This window comes from Cololabis saira, chromosome 16 (genome assembly GCF_033807715.1).
Source record: "Cololabis saira isolate AMF1-May2022 chromosome 16, fColSai1.1, whole genome shotgun sequence".
In the NCBI taxonomy this organism is placed as follows: domain Eukaryota; kingdom Metazoa; phylum Chordata; class Actinopteri; order Beloniformes; family Belonidae; genus Cololabis; species Cololabis saira.
Genome location: NC_084602.1, coordinates 13,308,432 through 13,332,486, shown reverse-complemented (window position 1 = coordinate 13,332,486; position 24,055 = coordinate 13,308,432). Strand labels below are relative to the sequence as shown.

The 24,055-nt window shown below is 39.7% G+C and overlaps 1 protein-coding gene across 1 annotated transcript in view; it reads left to right on the top strand.

Annotated features, from left to right (window-relative positions):
• The window catches only part of myo10l1 (myosin X, like 1), a 94,704-nt gene that overhangs the window by 11,630 nt on the left and 59,019 nt on the right, over positions 1 to 24,055 (top strand). Inside the window, exons 2-3 of the mRNA XM_061743200.1 lie at positions 6,627 to 6,725; positions 23,813 to 23,971. Of these exons, the coding sequence (XP_061599184.1) occupies positions 6,627 to 6,725; positions 23,813 to 23,971 (258 nt within the window). The remainder of the gene's footprint in view (positions 1 to 6,626; positions 6,726 to 23,812; positions 23,972 to 24,055) is intronic.

Here is a 24,055-nt window from a genome sequence, read left to right as displayed (position 1 = left end):
TCAGCGAGTGTGACGTAGTTGCAGAAGCAGAGCCGCCTCCCCCTCCCACTCGCATGCGGAGGAGGAGAGAGAAACGAGAAGTCGCGTGTTAGACAGACAGAGCGGCTTGAAATAAAGTTGAAATAAATAGAGATGGCAGCTGCAGAAAAGCCCGTACTTGTGGACAAAATGGGGGCCCGAAGTACGGTGTGGAAATATTTCGGGTTCAAACCGAGCGATAAGGGCGAGCCACTGAACCAGATGCACCGCAGTGCGAGCGCTGCTACAAAGTGAGTCTCGCAAAAGGAGGCAACACTTCAAACTTGTCCAAACGTTTAAAGGACAACCACGCGGACTTGTTCCACGACTTCAGTCAAGAACGACAGCTGATAACTTTGTTCACCAGTTCACTGCACTGTCATGTCATGAAAAAAGTACAGAGCCTCTCCCAGCCCGTAGTAAACCTACAGCAGCCTACATACACAGTTAAAACATGTCCATGGTTAATAAATGCAATTTTTAAAATATAAAAAAAAAACACATTCTTAAAATATTTAAATACATTCCACAGACTAGAATATAACTTAAATATATTTTTATATATTTTAATATTATTTAATGTTTAATATATATTATAAACCATTAAGGCAATTAATTATTATTATTATATTGAAACACACTTTGGTAAAACATTCCATTAGCCTACAATATCTCAGAAAATTAGAATATTGTGATAAAGTTCCTTATTTTCTGTAATGCAATTTAAAAAAAACAAAAATGTCATACATTCTGGATTCATTACAAATCAACTTAAATATTTCAAGCCTTTTATTATTTTAATATTGCTGATTATAGTTTACAGTTTAAGATTAGATTCCCAGAATATATTTGAGTTTTCTTAAGCTGTAAGCCATGATCAGCAATATCAAAATAATAAAAGGCTTGCAATATTTCAGTTGATTTGTAATGAATCCAGAATGTATGACATTTTTGTTTTTGTAATTGCATTACAGAAAATAAAGAACTTTATCACAATATTCTAATTTTCTGAGACAGTCCTGTAGATGATAGAATGAGCCTCAATTTATTTTTCTAGTTATGCCCATTTAATGTTTCATGTGGCCTATAGTTTCAAAACACAAACCTTTTGAACAATGAGAACAAGTAAAATAAAGGAATGGCATTCAAATTAAAATGACCATGTTAATTAAAATACTGTACCCCCTCCCTCCCCCAATTACAGAAGTCTAGTGCTCCTGGCAGTATCTGTGTATTCCAGCATCAAGCTGTGCATCTGAACGTGTCTTCAGCACATCTGGGAATATCTGCAGTCCAAGGCGTTCTAGACTGACCGAGGAAAATGTAGACATTCTTGTTTTCTTGGCTAGGAACCTGAAAAATGAAAAACAGTGATAGCCCGCCAGCCACCCTAGGAGGAGTTTTTGCTGCTACAGTATTTTATTTAACATGGTGACTTTAATTTGAATGGCATTGCTTTATTTAACTTGTTCTCACTGTTCTAAAGGTTTGAAATTTTTAATATACCATGCCAATTATTTATTTTATTCATTGTTGTTATTGTTCACAAAGTTTGCTTTAAAATAAAGGAAAATATTGACATTTGAGAGTGTTCCACCTTTTTACAAAAAGTATCGAAAAGTATCGAAAAGTATCGAAATAGATATTGGTATCGGTATCGAAACAGAAATTTGGTATCGTGACAACCCTACATTGGAGAGTTAAAATTGCGCATATAGACAGCCGATCTGACCCGAAAAACCCAAAAATTTTGCGCGCGCTCACTACGGTCATGCGCAAGGGCCCCCCCTAGCCATTTCGCACAGGGCCTTGCAAATCTCCCAGACGGCTCTGACGCCATGAACCAGCATATTATGGGAATTGTAAAAAATGGTCCATTGTTGAAGCATTTGGCTACTAAAACGACAGACCGCAAACATTACTGCAGGAGCCATTATTTGTCTGCTTATTTCAGTCTGTTTTGTTTATTAAACAAAACAGACTGAAATAAGCAGACAAATAATGGCTCCTACAATTACTGATTCAAAAAAATACCTTTAGAAAGACGTCCCATGCAGTCAATGACCACAACCAAAAGGAGTGGCAAAGGAAGACTGGACTTGTGCTACTCAACTTGGGGAGGAAGACACTCAGTACGTTTACATGTAGCAGTTCAATCGTATTTCTGATCGTATAAGACATCGTTCAGACTTTTAAACTGCATGTAAACACCTCAATCCAATCTATTTCGGACCTATATTGGACATTTAATAATCGGATAGCAACACCTAGATAATTCGTTCAGAGTCTGAATTTTAACACCATGTATACGGAGACACCGGATATTGCAGTCTGCACATGCTCGAGAATTTCCTCTGGGGCATTCACCCAGAAGTGAAAGGAGACGGTGCGTGTTAAATAGTTGTTTAAACACCAACATGAAGATTGCGAAAGAGATGACAGAAGCTTCATCAGGACACCGGAGCAGATCAAAATAAAGTGGAAAAATATATGGAAGGCGTACATTGCCGCCAAACAAAACAACCGTCAACCGGAAGTGGCTCTTTGTTGAAATGGTTACAATGGTTACAGCGCCACATAGAGTCACGGAGTCAGCCATGCTCTGGCCATTTATCCGATTGTCTGAACAGCATGTAAACTCAGACACGTGATTCGGTCTTCTGGATGTCTTTATCTGATACGATCAGAAATCCGATTTCTTTGCTGCATGTAAACGTACTGACTGTAGAAATCCCGTTGCTATTCAGGGAAGTATCTCTTTCAAACGTCTCTATTCAGTGTTTTGTCGGCCAGCACTTCTAATGTTGGTGTGAGGGGAGCTGTCAGGTTTCACAGCACAACTCAAAAATGTTTCCTGATTTATCTTCACTCCCCTCAAATCAGTTATTCATCCAGGGGAAAGTTTTGAAGCAGCCTGCCATTAGGCTGAAAAAACCCCAACAACATTAAGAAGCCTAGCAAAATACTAAGTGGCCATGGCAACGGTTTGGTACCTTCTTATAAAGACAACAGGCACTGGTGGGCTTAACAACATCTAAAGGCCTGGAAGACCACAGAAGACAACTGAAGTGGATGATCACACACAGAGTCCTTTCCCTGTTGATGAAAAGCATCAACAGAAGTCAAGAATACTCTGGAGAAAGTTGACACCGATGTCAAATATTGAAATTAAGAAACAGGATGTGAAGGAAAGGACATGGAGAGAGGTGAAAACCTGAATTTGGTTGCTTGTTTTCTGTCTGTTTTTTTCTTTGAGCAAGGAAACAATGGGAAACAAAGCTGTGATTAATATTTTATCTAGAGACCCTTGTAGATTTTAGCAGACCAAGATGATGGGAGCTTGTTGGCATGCATGACCATTGCTGTCTGTCTTGGTCTGCAATAGAAGGGGGGAGGGAACCAGGACAGCAAGAGGAGGAGGAGAGGGTGGGTGCAAGGGTGTGGATGGATGTGGAATGTAACAGCGGCAGGTCATTAATAACCCTCTGATTCCCCCTCACGATGTTTTATCTTGGGATAACAAATCGACCAGGGAACAAAGACCAATATAAACTGAAAATAAGACAGATTCAGAGAGACAAAAGCCAGAAGCCTGGATTAAACTGTGGTGTACAATGAACATCAGAATCCGTAAAACTCTGTGCTTGTGTCTTTACAATGAGTAAGCATCAAGCGCTTCAGGGCTGATGTTAAAAAGACCAGTGTTAGAGGTTTAATTAGGGTCAGAGGTCGGTTTTTCATTTGAAACAATGTACAATGAAGAGCTGGTGAACTGTGAGCATAGAGCCTCAGGCTGCAGAGATCATCAGGTCAATATTACCGTCCAATGTGCTGGAATCTGCCAGTGAGGGGATGAGGGGGACATATAAGGACAGCAGCTTATGGGGGATATCAGAGAGAAAGATCAGGAAAAAGAGCAAGGACAAGAAGACTTAAAGAAAACTGTAAAACTTGAAAACTATATAACTGAATTGCTTGGGGCGAGGCTGGTTTTCCTTTTATGATCAGTGTTTACGTTTACTGGGTTGTGTGGGAGGAAAGACACAAACAGCCCAGAAAACAGACATTTCAGAGGGAATGGAAAGAGATCAAGAAACAATGGAGCATCTGCTTCTTAAACATTTCATTCCTAAACCTTCTCTGTGGCACACTTCCTTTTAAGCACACATCTAGAGTACTGTAGAGGCTTTTTCTTTATGATTTAAACTTCTTCTTATGCTTCAGGCTGTAGTTTTGACAGCGTTTACGACAACATTTGTACATTATTAAAGCAGCCAGTGCACTACCATTTTTTTTAATAATCCTTTTAAATAATTCATAAAATCACTGATGCTAATCTGTAAGGAAGTAAAGTTGTTTGTACTTGACTTTTTTAAACTTTAAATTTAAAATGAACAACGTAACAATTATCTTCATAGCAAGAGTAATTGTTCTATTTCTCTCATGTTTGTCACCCATTATAATTTTACAAAAAAATAAAAAATAAATAAAAATAAAAAAAGAAGCAGCTGATATTTTGTATTGACTTGCTTAATTACTGTCAAAGTGGGAGGTTTTGGGAGTACCCAAATGCCGGACACTAAGATGCAGGAGTAACAGATTAAGTCTTTTTATTCGGACACAAAATAAGATGAAAATACAGCCAGCAGGATATTCCTAAACACCCAAACATCCAAGACAGTGCAAAACAAAAACAGAGAATAACAGGGATCAAGACGGAGAAGACGAGTGGAGTGACAACGGACCAGCAGGGGAGGAAAGGAAAGCATGAAAATATATAGTTACTGGAATGATAAGACACAGTATCTCATCCTCCCAGTTTGAACAGATCAAAACAAAAGAAAGTCCCAAACTTAAACACAAGAAATCAGACTTTTAAAACAAAGCTTGAAGTCAAGTTAAAACACAGAACAGGACTCCAACATCAGAGAGCACCAGTTCCCAACACCAGAAGAACACCAACAATCAAAAACCCTACAAAATGACAACTAACAGTATGCAACATATCTAACGTGTGCAGAGTATGAATTGAATGAAAATAAGAGTTTAGAATTTATTTTCCATGTAGAAAGCCCTTCAATTTTTTCCTGTTGATATTTTCATATTTTCAGTTATATAAATTCTCAGTTCTGCTTGCAGTCACTAGCTTATTAACTTATTAACTTATTATGCTAGGCCACACACACACACACACGCGCACGCACGCACGCACGCACGCACGCACGCACGCACGCACGCACGCACGCACGCACGCACACACACACACATATATGTATGTACGTATATATATATAGTGTATGTCCACCTAAAACCTAAATATTTGGAGGAGAGTTATTTGTGCGCAAACTGGCCAGATTAGCAGCAGATGCCCAGATCTTGCAATCAGTACATGCACTATAGAAAATAAAACATCAACACATGTAGATGATGCACTCTCTATTTTATGCTAAGATCAGACAAAAATATGCACATACTGAGCGGAAGAAAACAAAAGAGATAAAGGTTTTTTTGCACTGTAAACTTGTTAATCCCAAAGCATAGTCATATTCATATTTACTGTGGGGCAAAAACTGATTATAACCTAAATAATTAAAACTTACTCTGGAAAAAATATTTCTCAACTGTTATGAATGAAAATAGTTAGTATGCCACTTGACTTCCATCACCTGCATGTTTATTATCTTTTAGGTAGGTCAGCAGAGCCCATCACGTTCCGAAGAAGAAACATAGTCAGATTAATCAAAAGAAGCGAGGTTTGGCCAAGAAAGCCAATAATAGCTTACAATTACCAGAACCCCAACTTTCCATTGGATGAACTTATGCTGTCTGTGCTCAAAATGTGTGTGACATTAAATGTAGATGTTATGATTTCTGATGATATGAGACTTGTGAGCATCCTCAAATTTGATATTATGTCAAATCTGTTACCCACCATGCATTTCATTGTATTTTGGAATCACGTTTGTTTTGTCCTTAGATCTGGCTTTGAAACTTTCTGACAGATGTGGAGCAAGCTATTCTGCAGCATCAAAGATTCAGTGTTTGTGCAGGGCCCTAAAGTGTTAAAGTTTTCCTGCTGCACAGCGCTTTTTGCGGGACTAAAGGTGCAAATCTGGCTCTTGCACATATCTCTACCTCTTCTGCTGTGCTGTGCTACCTTTCAGGGGCTTCAAGTCTGAGTCTATTGATTTTTCTGAATGAGGGCTGTGTGGGTATTACAAAGAGAAGAGAAGAGCACACTTCACAAAAACGGTTTAGTTCAATTGAAATGGCTGCTAAGTTATTGTTATATGACAGAATATTTGCCATATATCAGTGAACCTGTCATCGTCAAACCTACAGCATTATCCAAGTCATTTTTGCTCACCTGCTACCCTTAGTGACTCTGAATGAGCTTAGAAAACCCTCGGACAAGTTTGCATTATAAAGGGAGTGATAGGCCAACCTTTGAAAGCGTCGGCATGCTGTGAGACAAGTACACGATGTTCACTGAACGCCCTCTGGTCGGTAGATGGTTCACTACATAACCAAGAATGTTTTGACATGAATTAGTTTTGTAATGGATGCACTGTTTGACTTCGGCATCTGCTTGCATTTGTATGATTCAGGGGACACGAGTTTGGGTCAGAGAGAAGGAGCAGCTGCGTCCTGCCACTGTCAACTCCTGCGGTGATGGAACCCTCGTGGTCACAACTGACTATGGAGAGGTAAGACATGCAGACAAACACTGTCACAAACCATTCATGACTTCCTTTTCAGATTGGGTTTATCTTGGGAGCTTCCATTAGGGTTTACATGGTCCACAGCTGCACACATTATCGCACATCAATGCACATGAAAGACTAGACTTGACTGAACCGAGGAATGGGTTTTTGCATGAATTAGAAGTATATGGCCTGGGATAAGAAAAACCTCTTTCCATTGCTCGGCATAGGCCATTTTTTAGCCAATCAGAGCGTTCATGTTGTTTTCCATTAGAGGGGATGAATGAGATGTTTAACAACCTGCAACAAAGGTGCCCCCATGTGAGATAATGCCGTCGGTCATATTTTAAGTCCACCTTGGTGCTCTGAAACTCAGACAGGAGAGATAGGTCAACCTTTGAAACCCTCTGCATGTTGTGAGGCATGCAGGCAATTGCTTTAAGTGCAATTTGTCTGAAGAGAACCAGCTTTAAAAACACTGTATGGATGAAACAAGAGATGAATCTAAACAATATATGTGAAGTGCATGTTGTCAGCATTACTGCTGAGTGAAAGCTGCTGTGGCTGCATGCAGTGTGTCATCTGCACGGTGCTTTTGCTCTCACAGAAAGGTCAACGTGATGGAAGCAGCTGTGCAGGTTCACCCTCGCTCATGCAGATCGATAGCGACTCCTGGTCATGATGCTCCACTTTCTTGCCCCAGTTCCTTCCTCGTCTTCATCCTCATACATATTCAGATTTCATCTCTGGTGCACATTCAGCCTTCACAGAATGATGTGAGGACAAACGCGCAGGCTTGTTCCACAATGGGGGACGCGAAGACTCGGTTGGCTGTAAATGTTCTGAATAAATGAACCCAGCAGCCGTAGGACGTCCAACTATTTAACACCACATCCCCTGCCAAAATTATTGAATTTAATGTTCAAATCTTTTTTTTTTTTTAAAAGGACATCTGCGGGCTCACATAATCTGTATCAGTGCAACGACATGCACACATTGGTCTTTGGATTTAGCGTTTTCTGATGCTGGATGCAATTGGCACACACGGCTGTGCGCTCTAGTTGGCACCATTTAAAGAACAAGCTATTTATAGGCCTGTTTCTTTTTCCCAGAATTCAAAAGTCACCGTCCACCCTTTTTACCCCCGAAGAACATCAAAACTCTTTTTGGTTGATGGGCAATTAATTCATGCGCAATGAATTTGTGTTCTTGTGGCTTTTTATACATACGAGTTGCCCAAATTCGTCTCTAAAAGAACCCGTTGTTTAGATGCAGCTGTTCCTGTTTGGTGACACAACAGGGATAGACGGGGTATTTCCCAAAATAGAGGTTACAGTAACAGGCATTCTCCTTACTCTGGATTATTAACTACCCAACCCCCACCCAGCTCTGCCAGCTTCCTTTTGGCCTCCCTCTCTGCTGTCTGTTGGTGTTCAAATGTTGCCTCTGTTGGAGATGGTGAATATTTGATGGAGAACCAGCCGGATGGAGAGCTATACCCTCTTACAATAGGACGTGACCCGTGCAGTCCCAGCTCCCAGTCCATCCCTGCTGCTCAGCTCCATGTTCCTCCTGTAGGATCATAAATATATGTTTGATTCTAGTGGCTGCTGGCCCCTGGGAATCCTAAAAGCATTTTTATTAATAACGAGTAACACGGCTAAGAATGAAATCAACTGTCAACACGATTAGTTTAATTCAAGTCTTTGGTTTTGTTTTCTCTCCTTTCCTCGTAGATCCTTCTTTCTGCTCTGGTACTCTACTAATTTATCCACACTGACCCAGTTCAACACTTTGCCTTAAATGGCCTACAAATGATTTGGCAACACTCACAAATATTTCTGCAACTATTTACTTTAATCTTAGCCATTTTTATGCTCCTTTTTCACCAGTGAAACTGGCATTTAATGCTCATTTTTGTTTCAAATGTCCTTTAAAAATATTGCTTCATACTGAGAGTAACAGGATGGTTTAGCTCCCTGCATGATTCACAAACTACAGAGTAGTAGGAGCCTATGAGATGCTACAACCGGACAAAGTGTTGTTGCTCATCTGATGGCAAACAAAGCCTATAAAGTTGCTTTGGACGTCATCCACAAGTCCAAGTGATGACTGCAAACAGGATATCAAAGCTTATTACAAATCAGAAATGTGAAGAAATAATATATAATTCAGTTTGTTTTTTAATCTGACCTGATATGGTCAACTCAAGGTTTTGGCTTAAAGGTTGACTCTAATCGAAGAAACGTTCCTGACCCAGATGTCCCTCCAGGATCAATTCCTCCAGCTTTTGAGTGATCAATCGAAGGATTTCAAGGAAAACTGTGCGGAATTTTTACTACCAATAGTGGTTTAGTGGATTTTGGGGAGGGTTTTCAGGCAATCCCAATCAGACCCAGGACCTGCTGGAGACATCGCATGTCCCAGCCAGCTTGGAAATTCCTTCAGAAGACGTTGAGGAGGGGGTCCAGGAGAGGGAGGTGTGGAGCTCGCTGCTTACGCTGCTAAAGAGGTTAATGGATGGATTTGGCCCTAAAACGTATCGCTAAAACAAAAGAAAAATTGAAGCTTTCACTCTTCTGAACAGACAGAAAGTGAAGGCAAATGAAAGTCATCATGTTGACTTCAGGAATTTGTTACCCAATTTTCAAGTATCATGTATTATTTACATGAACCTTTAAGAAAAGTTACTCACTTGAAGTATTCATACATAACAGTAAAGAATAAACACATATAACCAGTCAAAAGTCTGGACTCATTCAAATAGAACTGGCTCAGTCCTCTGGCTCAGTCATCTGAGTTCACAATGTGCAGAAAACTCAGTTCAGTAGCTTGTAGTCGCCCAAATGATCACGCCTGTCTGCATTTCAAGTTCATAACCACAAATGAGGGCTGGAAAAGAGGTTAATCAAGAACCAAGCCAGTCTTCATGGGTTGATAAAACTCCACATATAGCTCATTCATCATCCCAGGTTTTACTCGTGACTATGCAGATCACTGCATAAAGTGATACATTAGTTAAGATGACAAGAACGCTTCATGAACCTGTGGTGAAACTGGATCAGTAAAAAACTAGAGAGCAGATGAAGATAAAATATGAAAGGAAAAGATAAACGATTTGCTCATGATGCAGTAGAATATCGACATAAGTTCATGTTTTCAACTGTTTTCTTCTCTCCTAATGAAAGTCCATGTGGTTCAGTTGTTTTGGATACAGCTCCAGAGTTGAAATCTATGGAGGTAGATTTGGGTCTTAATTATTCAATCAAAAAAAAGATTGCTCCAATCAAAAAATATATTTTCAATAAAAAAAATTTCACTTCAATCAAAGAAAAAAAGTGTTTGAATGCAAAAAAATATTTGACACTCAAAAAAATGTATTTGAACACTGTTTTTATTTGATTGGAAATGTTTTCTTTGATAGAGGTGAAGTTTTTTTTGTTTGAAGCAACTTTTTTGATTGAAATAGTGTTTTTTTCACCGTGGACATCAACAAAGTCGGCGTGACGTCATCGTGTCATAATAAACCCGTGATATCTTAAAAACTAAAGCAGCACAAACGATTGAGAATATTTTCACTGAGTTTTGCGTGGGGTGGTGGGGCAGCTTCACACAGGTCTTGCTGGCGACCATAACTTGCTTGTCAGAAAGACGTCGTTGGTGTCGACACTTGTCACTCAAACATGTCTGACCAATGGGGAAGCATCCGCCCACTGTGGGATGTTTGTGTCAAAATGATTCAATCAAAAAAAGATACTTCAAATCGAAAAAAATATTTTCTTTTTTTTGGAACTTAATTTTTATTTAGTTTTCAACAACAATACACCACATACATTTTCTACTTTCTTTTTCCTTTTTTCAGCTGCATATAACATCTGTACACATTATACTTAAGTATTAAGCAAATAAAACAAGAGAAAAACAACAACATAATTATTCACTCCAAAATATACGTATATAATAACAAACCCATAAATTAAAAAAAAAAAAAGAAAAAATAGTAAAGTCAATAATAATAATTCTCCACTCCAAGGCACAACGGTGTGTATAGAAAAGCAGGCACCATATTTACTCTAGGAAAAATTGGCATGTGTAATAAATCTGTGTACAGAGGGAATACAGTAAGAATTAGGCAGGTGGGCCGAGCAACATTGGGCAATAGACCTCACTGTATTAATAAAGCCATTACAGGGCTCCACCGCTTAATGAAGGTGGATTTTTGGAGCCTTAATGAGTAGGTGATTTGCTCCATTTGATAGAGATCCCACACTTTTTGGATCCATATATTGTATGTGGGAGGGTCTGGTTTCAGCCATCTGATAGTTATGCACTTCAAGGCTGCTGTAAATAGAATACTTAAAAGGTATTTCTTGGCCCTCCCGTCCAGGCTTTTGGGTATTACTCCCAGCAGTGCCACTGTGGGGTCTTGTGGAATATCCTGTAGAAAAACCTCTTTGAGGGCATCAAATACCTCTCTCCAGAATACATTTAACTTAGGGCATAGCCAGAATATATGGGTGTGATTGGCAATGTGTGTCCCACAATTCCTCCAGCACGAGCTAGGATGTGTCGGGCCCATTTTGGATACTATTTCTGGCGTTCTGAAGAATCTAGTAATTATTTTCCATTTAAATTCCCTCCATGTATTTGAATTTGTGACCAGGTGAGCCTCAGTGCACACCTCCTTCCAGGTGTCCTGTGATATGACCATGTTCGTTTCTGCTTCCCATCTCTGCTTAATCTGTAGTGAGTTATGTAAATTCATAGACAAGAATATATGATATAATTTACTAATTATTTTCTTGTCTCCGTTTCCCATTTGTATTTCCATCAGGAACTCCTCTATGGGGGTAGGTTTTACGAGTTTGCCCCATTCCTTGTGTGTTGTCAGGAAAGTTCTCAGCTGCAAATATCTAAAGAAATCTGTCCTGGGGAGACCAAAGTCATCTTTTAGCTGTTCAAATGTCTTAAGATGGTTGCCATTGAATAATTGATGCAGATAAATCAGTCTATGATCTGACCATTTTCTAAAGCCGACATCCAAATTATTAGGCGTAAAGGTCTTCATAAATCCAATGCTCGTTAATGACGAAATTAGTTTCGGTAGTCCAAAAGCTGACCGTATTTTATTCCAAATTTTAAGAGTGGTCTTAGTCCAGTCTGCCTGTTCTTTTATGGGAACATCTAGAAAAGGTAGGATTTGAAGGGGCTCTGGGCACATATTTTCTTCAATATTAAGCCAACGTGTGTATGTGCTGTTTTGAATCCACACTATCAAAGGCTTCATTTGTGCAGCCCAAAAATAATATTTTAAATTTGGAAGTTTAAGACCACCGTCTGACTTAGATAGCTGTAAAGTTTTAAGTCTAATTCTAGGGCGCTTTTTTTGCCATATGAATGTCGAAATCAATTTGTCCAAATTATCAAAAGTAGATTTTGGAATTTCTATAGGTAACATCTGAAATAGATAAAGTAGTCTCGGCAGAACATTCATACGAATACTTTCAATACGACCCAGTAAAGAAAGAGGGAGCATAGACCACCGTTCCAGATCACTACTAATGCACCGAATTATTTTACTATAATTAGAATCATATAGATTCTGTAGAGATGGGGGAATGTGTATACCAAGGTATTTAATACCTTCTTTAGGCCATTTAAAGCCACTTTGAAGTTTCACACTTTGTGGAATTCTGCCATTTATATCCATAGCCTCTGTTTTATCCACATTTACCTTGTATCCTGAGTAATACCCATACTTAGAAATAAGCCCCTTTAAATGTGGTAGTGTCAATATAGGTTCTGTCAAATATAATATTACATCATCTGCATAGAGTGATAATTTATGCTCTTCTTTATTTATTACAATTCCTTTTATATTATCATCATCTCTAATTAGCTGAGCAAGCGGTTCGATACTAATAGCAAATAGCAAAGGTGATAGAGAGCAGCCTTGTCTGCATCCGCGTTCCAATTTAAACCTTCCTGATCTATAACCATTGACTCTGACAGCAGCCTGTGGAGATGAGTAGAGTGTTTGTATCCAATTTATGAAGTTAGGGCCAAACCCTAACCGTTTCAATGTCTGAAATAAATATTGCCATGATACACGGTCAAAAGCTTTCTGAGCATCTAGGGATATAATCATTGATTCTGACTCCTTATCTTTTTGATGAGATATTATGTTTAGTAAACGGCGTACATTATCTCCATAGTATCTTCCAGTGATAAATCCAGTCTGGTCAGGATGAATAATCTGAGTGATTATCTGACTAACTCGTCTAGCTAGGATTGCTGTTAGTATTCGCAGATCCCCGTTCAGCAGTGATATTGGTCTGTAGGACTGGCATTCAGTGGGATCTTTACCCTCTTTATGTATCACCACTATAGTTGCCTCCACCCAAGATGGTGCCACAGTTTTTGATTCAAATGCATGGTGATATGCTTTTAATAACAGGGGAGACAACAGATCTTTAAATGTTTTGTAGAATTCATTAATATATCCATCTGGGCCTGGGCTTTTATTGTTTTTGAGTGTTGATATCACCTGCTTAATCTCCCATTCCTGAATTGGTTCATCTAGCTCCTTAGCTGTTGATTCTGTCAATTCGGCTAATTTTATGCATTTTAGAAAATCTGCGAGTTGTGCATCATCGGTACAAGTGTCCGTATTCTTATATAGAGATTTGTAAAATTCTGCAAATGATTCTGCTATTTCATCTGGTTTTGTGACAAGGGTGCCTCGTGACTTTATTCTCTGTACTATATTAGATGATTGCTGTTTTCTTAACCTAAATGCCAATAATCTACTTGACCTGTTTCCATATTCATAGTATCTTTGGTTAGTGAATCTTAAGGTTCCCTCTATCTTATCTGATAGTAGACAATTAAGTTCCCTGCGAGCTGCGGTTAGATTATTTATGAGACTGGTTGACGCGGATTGTTTATGTTTATGTTCTAATTCTTTTATTTTATCTTCCAATTCTCGCTGTTTAGCATCCTTCTTCCTTTTTCTAGCACATGTAAATGAAATAATACGGCCCCTAAGGTATGCTTTAGCGCAGTCCCACAGTATAAGGGGGGAGGTTTCAGATGAGGTATTAGTATCTAAATATTTCTTAAGCTCTGCTGTGATGAAGGAGGTAAATTCTTTATCATTCAGAAGAGATGCATTTAATCTCCATTGTTTAGAAGATGGTCTATGGCCTATATCCCACTTTAATGCAACAGGTGCATGGTCAGAGATAGTTATAGGCAGTATCTCAATGTCCGCTATCCTATGTAACTCTACTTTAGGGGTGAAGAAATAATCAATCCTTGAATAGGATGAGTGTCTGCTTGAGTAGAAAGTAAAGTCCCTGCCTCTTGGAAACTTGTTTCTCCAAATATCTACGAGGCCTGATTCAGTGGATAAATGTTTGAGCATTCTACTCATTTTAGGCAGGGCAGCCTTAGAGGCAGGTTGTCGATCCATTAGCTGCGACATTACACAGTTAAAATCTCCTCCCATCAGCAGTAGTCCAGTGCTATACCGTAATATAATATTAAATAGTGTCCTGATGAAATCAGGGTCATCCTCATTAGGTGCGTATACATTTATGATAGACACTTCTGTGCCATCAATCAATCCGTTAACCAAAATATATCTCCCCTCAGTATCTTTATGTACCAATGTTTGTGTGAAATTAATTTGTCTGTGTATAAGTATGGATACTCCCTTCTTTCTCCCTGATCGGTGTGAAGAGTAATATACTTTATCCGCCCATGACTTCTTTAACTTTTCATGTTCTACATCAGGTAAATGGGTTTCCTGTAGAAACGCTATTTGACAGTTGGCTTGATTCAGCTGACGTAGAATTTTCTTTCTCTTAACGGGACTATGAAGACCTTTAACATTATAGCTTATTATTTTTAGTGTGCCCATTACTTACAATATACAATATGTGCTTTGATCTCCTGGTACTGAAAACCAGGGAAGAGAGATGGGAAGCAGAAACGAACAGCCTCCATATAGATCATGTGTGTTGCTATGTGGGTTGTGAGGAGTGGAAACAAATAATGAAACCAAGAGTGGAATAAGCGAAAGTACTTACTACAGCTGTACCAGGGTTTAACAACTTCAACAAAAACGATAGAAAACCGGGTACAGAAAAGAAGTGGTAATCTTGTTGTTCCAATGTTTAACGCAGGATCCCTGGGGAACAAAGGGATCAGAACACAAAAAACAAAACAGCAAATAAAACTACCAAAAACTAACATTAGAAATAAAACAGTGGGACCTAGTCCCTAGCCACTAAATCAAGCAGCAAAAGTGCACAGTCTAGGTTGGATGTGACTGTGCTGGAGTGTGCTAAGATAAGAAAAGAGAAATGGATTATCAAGTATTAGCCAAGTATTCAGGCTCCTGCAGATCCTGATACAAGTCAAACAGCTCTTCATGATAAAATAGCCATCTAAATTACACATCAAATTATATTCAGTAGGAATATTAATAGTCTTATTAGAGCAGCTACTAGTGAGGTAGATATAATAGAAAAACATAATAGAGATAGAAATAGCAGCAATATGGCATCAAAACTTGTGGCCACTAGGGGGAGGCAAAAACGTCCAATTAGGCATAAAGCAGAAAATACCTGTCCGTTCAGGTAAGGATACGCTCAGTCTTCAGACTCCGTGGAAGGCACAACTACCTTCTGAACATACTCCATGGCCTTTTTGGGATCAGTAAACTCCCTGTCCTCATCCTTATGAGAGATCCGGAGTCTGGCTGGGTACAGCAGGCCGTAGCGGACTCCTTTTCGTCCCCGCAGCGCCTTCCGTGCGTCCGTGAACGCGGCTCTGGCTTTGGCAACGCTGGGGGTGTAATCGGGGAATATGGCAATCCGGTTCCCGTTGTAGATCAGGGGGGCTCTGTCCCGGGCTCTCCTCAGGATCTCCGCGGCGTCTCCATCGTAGTGTAACTTGGCGATGATCACTCGTGGCTTCTCCCGCTCTCCCGGCTTCCCGGGCGCGAGGGTGCGGTGCGAGCGGTCGACTTTGATGTCCCGGTCCATCTGCAGCACTTCTCTGATAACTTTAGAGACCGCTTCAGGGGAGCTGGAGTCCGGTCGCTCAGCAATACCGACTATCCGGATATTACCCCGTCTCATTCTCCCCTCCATGTCCTCGCATCGGTCTTTTAGAGTCACCACCTGGCTTTGAAGACTGGTTACCGTGGTTTGAAGCGAAACCACTTCATCCGACCACGTTGATAATCCGCCCTTCATGTCCTCAATGTCCGCCACCATATGATCCATTTCTGATCGGACTGCGGTCATATTGTTGGCAATTTCAGACCGCATTGCTTGAAGTTCTGCTTTGAGGGCATTAAAATCCTCGGCCAGTGCGCTTTTAAGTTCCTCCCTTATAGTTTTAGAAATGTCTCCCCTCAGGGAGGACAGGATGTCCGCTTTAATTTCTTCAGCGGTCATACCTTGACTTTTGGTCGGGGATGGCGAGGATTGAGCCGAGTTACCTGGAGTCTGCGTACTCTGCCTCGTGGTTCTGGCAGGCCGTGGAGCGGTACCGCCGTATTGATATTTTTGGAGCTTTTCCGCCATTCAGACCGACGTTACTCGCATAATTCACCGTCTGGTATCTTTATGGTGTCCTCAGTGAGCTTCTACGCAGGTCTTCATATAAAAATAGCTGTTTTAAAAAGAAAATATTATCGATTCTGCAGGAGCCCTGGAAATGGCGTCTCACTCCATACCTTGCTCACTAGCCGAAAAAAATATTTTCAATCCAAAAAGTGTTCAAATGCAATTTTTTGGGTCTCAAATATTTTTTTGCATTTTTTAAACACCTTTTTTTAAACACCTTTTCTTTGATTGAAAAAGTTTTTTTTATTGAAGTGATTTTGTTTCATTGAAAATATTTTTTTCTTTTTGAAGCAACTTCTTTTTTGATTAAATGATAAAGACACAAATGTCCTACCCATAATATGGCCCTAACACAAAAAACACTACTTCAATCAAAAAAGTTGCTTCAAACAAAAAAAAATTCTATCAAAGAAAACATTTCCAATCAAAGAAAAACCATGTTCAAGTGCATTTTTTGTCTCAAATATTTTTTTGCATTATATTTCTTTGATTGAAATCATTTTTTTTTGATTGAAGTGAATTTTTTTTATTGAAAATATATTTTTTGATTGAAGCAATCTTTTTTTTGATTGAATAATTAAGACACAAATCTACCTCCATAGAAATCAGGCTCTTCTTGCAAATTGCACTAAATGTGTGTGTCTGTTTTTGCCGCTTGGGTTTTCCTGCTCTTACACAGAACAGATGCACATGTCTACATGCATGCGCTCACAAACACAGGTTGCGATGAATTATGCTTTGAGTGACCTGGTTTTCGTTAACTGGCGTAAAAGCTGGAGTGAGGGCTCACGCGAGCAAAGAAGATGCTGCAGGGATGCACACAAAAAGCTGCCACATACTTGGACCCACAAAGACGTTCTGAAGTACACTTCAATAAAAAATGCAGAAATTACTTTCATAGTTTGAACCTGCGCCGACACACACTGATGCATGCTGCGCGGTTTCCTAACCGAGATTCTTCTTCATGGCTTCACATTTCTAACCCTGGTTCGGTCTTGCTTTGTTAAATTAACTCAACTCTCTCAAACATTTCATTTTGTGTTGTCACATCCCTTTATATTTCAGGGGAGAAGGCAGTGACTCCATGACTGATAAATCTTAAGAGATGACTTATTAAATGTGTTATTTATCTCAGTAATGATCTGCTGCTGTGTGGCAGAGAGGATGTAATCACAGCTGATTCTCAATGCTTGTTTCTTAACGCCTTCTCTTAATCCAATTTATTAAGCTTGGCAATCAGGAAAACCTGCCTCTGTTCCAAAAAGACCCCCCCCTCCCGCTTCCTTTACGTAAATTATGTAACTTTAGCTTTTACACAGGACTACTTGCTACTGCTGGATGCTGCAGCTGGTACTGTACACTTTGATCTGAGGGCTCATATTACAGCAATGTGTCCTAGTCCGACACGCAGAGGTCTGCCAGAACAGACCCAAGGTCAGTGAGAAGAGGTGCAGGTGCACACAGCACTGTGTGATACTGTATCTTGCTCTGGTGAACAGAATATATAGGCCACCGTGCCCACAGCTCTCCTCTTTCCATTCTTTTTTTAACCCCTCCAGCCTGCTCTCTTTTTCGCTGCAGCTCACATGTGAAGTCAGATGAAGAGGCTTGTCTCCCCCGGCTCTGTTCCTGAATCATGCAAAGCACTCACAGACATCAGAGGGCTTTACAGGAAGACTGTACTGTATGCCCTGTATGTGTGTGTGTGTGTGTGTGTGTGTGTGTGTGTGTGTGTGTGTGTGTGTGTGTGTGTGTGTGTGTGTGTGTGTGTGTGTGTGTGTTATCATTTAAAAAGACTTCACAACAAGACTTTTCAAGCATGATTTATAAATATAACCAACGGCAACTGGGTACTCGGCTGCAAATGTAGCATGCTAATGTCTTTCCATGTTACTCTTTTTGTTACGCAAATATATGGAAGAGTATTAGGGCCAGGCAGGAGAAAAGTAAAAATAATATTTTAGAGGAGGAACATTTTTTTTTCATTATGCACTTCGAGAAAAAAGTTGAAATTTCGAGAAAAAAGTCGAAATGTTGAGATTAATGTTGAAGAACAATCTCGAGAAAAAAGTCGAAATGTTGAGAAAAAAGTCAAAATGTCGAGCAAATAGTCAAAATTCTGTGAAAAAAGTCGAAATGTCGAGAAAAAAGTCGAAATGTTGAGAAAAAAGTTGAAATGTCGAGATTAAAAAGGAAAGGAAAAAGGAAGAAAAACGGAAAAAAAAGAAAAAAAGAAGAAAAAAAGAAAAAAGAAAAAAAGAAGAAAAAAGGGAAAAAAGGGAAAAAAGGAAAAAAGAGAAAAAAAGGAAAAAAAGAAGAAAAAAAAGGTCAAACATTTTGGAAAAAGCTCCACGAAGCCACTAGGGCGGCGCTAAAGAGTTGCATGCGGCTCTAGAGCCGCGGGTTGCCGATCCCTGGTCTAGTTAGTCAACCTGGAAACATCCTGGAAGGGTCCTAGAATGGCCTGAGGGGTTGGTGGCTCCACCAGAGAAGCCGGCTGCTCTAGCTGCTATAAGAGGCAGCAACCAACCAGGTAGAGGGTGTTGAGCTGGATGTCTTGTGGTCCTCTCTTGTTACAGTAGCAGCTTTGATCATGAGTGAAGTCCGCTGCCTCTGGCTGCTAAGCTAAGCTTCGCCCACACCCCGGTATCCTCGAGGCCAACTTGAAGCTGACGCTGACGGATTTTTGGGACATTCAACAGCACAACAGGCCATATCTTTTAAACAAGAAAGATTACACTCTCTTAGCCTTTTTATCACAGCGAAAACGTCAAAAAGACCAAAAATGAATAGCTGATAGATAAAGTTAAGCTATTCTGCCCTTTATTATAACAGTTCCTTATCTGCTTGCTGTGGCTAAGTTTGACAACCAAGAGTCAAGCCTCCATTTCTGTCATTCATGTGTCATTTTTTTACCCTCAACAAATCTGCTGATCTGATGAGTTGTGTGTGTGTGTGTATAAGTGTGTGTGTGTGTGTGTGAAGCCTCTGTTCTACTTTAATCTACCCCGGATTGACTGACAGTCTCTGATTGAAAAGACTCTCACTTTGGTTTCAGTTACAAGCAGAGATCTCAGACTGAGTCTACTAGTGAGTCTACGTCCGAAATTCATGCAAATGAAATATACAGAGACATATTTCAGAAAGTATAGACACAAAACAGGCTCAACAGAGCAAAACAAATCTAATTAAATTGTGGGAGTTTGAAATGTAGGCCAGGGCAATGTGAGAGATGTTGAGGCTGAGAAAACAGAATATACTATAACAGAAGGATGACATACAAAGAGACATGAGACATAAATGTTGTGAGAAAATGAAATGTGAGACGAGCAGAGGGTGGGAAACAAAAATCATGCAGGGAGGAAGAGCAGGAGAGAGTGATGTAACAGAGTGAGAGTGAAGGGGGGGGGGGGGGTAGGGGTGCTTTGCTAATGGAATTAGATACATTGAGACACAGTTTAAGGGGATTTTAAGAGACTTTCCATCTTTCTGCCTGCACAGATACATAAATACACGTCAGTCATTAGAAGTCTGTTCAAATTAGAGGCATTGAAATATTGATCTTGTAAATTGTAACACAGAATTTCAGAATCTGCATGTATAAATAAACCTTGATTACACCGGGAAGAAAACAGTCAGACTGAGAAATTCAAGTTTGTGCATTTTGCATTTGTAAAGCAAACAAACAAATAAAATATCTAGAATAACACAAAGACACTAAGAAAATAAGGGACATTTTTTAAATGATTTTCTCTGTGAGATACAGCCCTCTGATGTACAGTTTTTATTAAACTATTCTAAAATACATTTTACAGTGAAAGTCCCACAAAAACCTGCAGAAATGTGTGAAATAAGTCACAGGACCTTCTTTTGGGGGCACTGAGTGGAAGGTTTTGATTTTTATCACCTTTAACTTGGTCCCAGTCGCTTGTATGACTTGTGTCCATAATAACCTCACATGGTGAACGTTTTTATCACAGCTTCCTTCGCATATGGTATTTGGTTAGGTTTAGACACTAAGGGCCTGATTTACTAAAGGTTTGCATGCGTAAAAACGTGTGCAAACTTGACATCACCCGCAAACCAATGTGCAAGATGATCTACTAACAGCGTGCAAAGAGGACTGCGTCTCTCAAATGAGCAAAATAGCACACGCTATTCATTTAGTACTTTTGCCCTGATGAATAATCAATATGGGGCGTACCCGCCAGAAAGCGCTAAATACTGGGAGGGGAAAATGCAAATAGGTCCATTTACCACACGCAATGAGATTTACCAAGCCTGAAAGTTTTTGCGGGGATTGTGATTGCGTCTGTATTTAATACGTTCGAAAGGAAGGTGCTAATCTCCACATGCAAAAGGAGAAATATTTTATTTGAATGTTAAATCGAGTATTATTCAGCAAAAGGTTGCCACAGGAGGCACATTCATTTTTTTATTTGTGATAATAAATAAATCACGTGTTTTCATGGAGAAAAAAGTGTTTCTTATTGTGCGCCTGTTCTGCAGTTATAGCGTGTCATACTCCGGTATCCCAGTTATCTGCTCCTCGCAGAAGGTGAGCTGCACCTGCTGCTCAATGCTGGTATCTCTTCCACAGGCCCTCCACCTGTCTTGTTTGCTGAAGTTTTATTAAAGGCCACTTTTTCTTTAGTTCTTCGCCTTATATCTTGCCACCTTCTTTTAACCTCATCTGCCGTTCTTTTTGTCTTTCCAACTGCATTTATTCTATCGCAGATTTTCTCCCATACTGCGTTTCTTTTGGTAATGTTTAAATTTCTTTGCTGTAGTTCATGAATGTGTTTATTTGCCTCTTCCACTAATACCTCTAACTCCAACTCGTCAAATTTCATTTTGCGCTTGCAACTATCCTGCTTTCCATCCAGACTCTCCATGGCGCAAACCGTAAGACACGCAACACCTCATTTAAATACTGCGGTTTGCACTTGTTATCAATTGCGCACGCAATCTTAGTTGATCACCCGCAAAACACACAACAACAGCACGTGCAAACGTTTTCAGTGCACACGCAATTTAGTACTCTTTATTTAGGATCTTAGTAAATCAGGCCCTAAATCTACTTGGTTAGGTTTAGGAAAATATATAAAATGCAGCCTTTTTAAAAAGCATCCTTGTTCTTGACAAAGCATCAGATTGAGATGAGTTGACAATCACAAGAATAGCCAGAAAGGCCTCAGAATTCTGTCGGAAATGCTGACAAAAACTCAACTGTAAGGTTATGAGAACTTAAGCAAGCTGTGACTAAAGCTAGAGGGGTTATCATTTTAATTTAAAATCAAGGTTATTTTTAATACTCTATAGACGACCAACATCAACATAACAGTCCAATGCCCAATCCTTGGATACATTTAAAATCAGCTGTTTAACAACAAGAACTGCGCCCTGATTTTCTTCCTGGCTGTAATTCTCTCATGTTTGAGTGCTACGGTTGTAGAAAAGATGAGCTGAACAGTGAGAAAAACAGGGTCAGGGAAAAGATCCTGGGCTGTTGGCTGCTCATGGAAGCCTACATGAGTTATCTCTGATGGAGGAGGAGTGTATTAAGGTCATTTTTATCACTGATGAGTGAGTAACGGTGGTGAATTCATGGGCTAAGCATGTGCTCAAAATGTCTCTGACATTCAAAAGAAGGCAAACAGGAGACTAACTGCAGCATATTGCACACTGTAAACACTCGTACACTTGCAGACAGCTGGTAAAGGATGATACTACACAGTTGGTTTTGTTTTTTGACCTGAGAGAATCGTCTGCACGCAACAGCTCTGTGCAGGAGAAGACAGTGCCGCTGGAGTGAAATAAATGTATTTAAGAACAGGAGGGCTAACTGCCTGCAGCACACCCCTTTACCACTCTCAACAGACTTCCACCACATCTGTTCAAGCAACACACACACATTTCACTGTACGGAGACTGCCTGAAATAAAAATGAGTTTCTATTCTTGGACAAGTTGGTTTTTCCGGATATTAGTGCAGGACATTCCTGCTGAAGCAGAATGTCAGTCATGTCATGTATGCGTGTGTATACATGCACACAAGGGAGCTGGAGAGTAGTGTAGCAGCATCAACATGAATGTGTCTGACCTCAATCCACACCGAGCTCCTTTCACCTGTCAGCTCCCGTGACATCAGATCTGCTACCCTCTCTGCTTTTTCTCCTCGCTACCACTTTCTTTCCTTCTTTTGATCCTGCTCCCACAACTAGGCCGCTCGCCCATCATGTCCCCGACTCTTTAGTTACCATGGCAATGGATGACATACAGTAGATGGGATGGGTGTAGATGAGCCGCAAGGCTCTGTGTTCTCACCAAGTCCACTTTTGTCCTCTTGCACACCAATTACCCTAATTGTGCTAAAAAAAGAAAGACTTACTGTACCAATGCTGGCAACTTTTTAATTTTTACTTTTAAAGTTGTGAATGCACTGACTCTTTCCTTACACCAAAGGAGATCAGTATTAGTATCATTACCATGTTGAAAACCAGAGGTGGGTAGTAACGAGTTACATTTACTCCGTTACATTTACTTGAGTAAGTTTAGGGAAAACTTGTACTTTTAGGAGTAGTTTAGAATCACTATACGTTTTACTTTTACTTGAGTAGATTTGTGAAGAAGAAACTGTTACTCTTACTCCGCTACATTAGGCTACATTGAGCTGTTACTTTTCTTTTATACCTTTTATCCGCGTACGCCGGGTGATTCTTTGGGAAAAATGTTTGTTTTTGCATGTTTTGTCACATTTACACAGACTCAAACACACACAGAGTTTCTATGAGTTCATGGGCTTGTTCTAGTTCTGCCTGGTTAAAAAAGAAAAGTACAAAGGCTTGACATTTTGTGCTACTTGTGCTTAATTTATTTTTTTATTCTGTTATTTTATTTATTTTATTATTTATTAAAGTACTTGAATTTACTTTAAGCTTATTTTAATTTAAGGTATTTTTTATTTTTGATTGATTTTAATGTATTTTTTATTATTGATTTAATTTGCCTGAAGATGATTATTTTGTACTTTTGTCTGTTTGAATGGTTGTGTTAAATAAATAAATCAGACGTTACTCAACAGTTACTCAGTACTTGAGTAGTTTTTTCACCAAGTACTTTTTTACTTTTACTCAAGTAATTATTTGGATGACTACTTTTTACTTCTACTTGAGTCATATTATTCTGAAGTAACAGTAGTTTTACTTGAGTACAATTTTTGGCTACTCTACCCACCTCTGTTGAAAACTGAAAAAGAACATATTTATTTCTTTATTCAATACTTTCCCGAAATAGAATTGTGAATAGCTGATGCAGGCTGAGTTACATTGGGGTTCATAATAGAAACAAATAAAAACATTTCATAACACTTTACTGCACTGTAGCTTATTGGTCACTTTAAAATTTAAAGTGATGGCAAGTGACTGTCTGCATGTCTGGTTGTGCCCAGGTGTTCTACCTGCAGCAGGCCGAGGTCACCAGAGAGCGGGTGTACGCCATGCACCAGTCCAGCATCGACGGGGTGGAAGACATGTCAGCACTGGCCGAACTGCACGAGGCCGCTATCATGCACAACTTGTACCGGCGCTACCAGAAGGACCACATCTACGTAAGTGCATTCAGCCCGCCAGCTCTGTCTTTGTGTTTGTAAGTATGCGTCCGAATGGGTTTGGATGTTGATGTCATGTGGGCA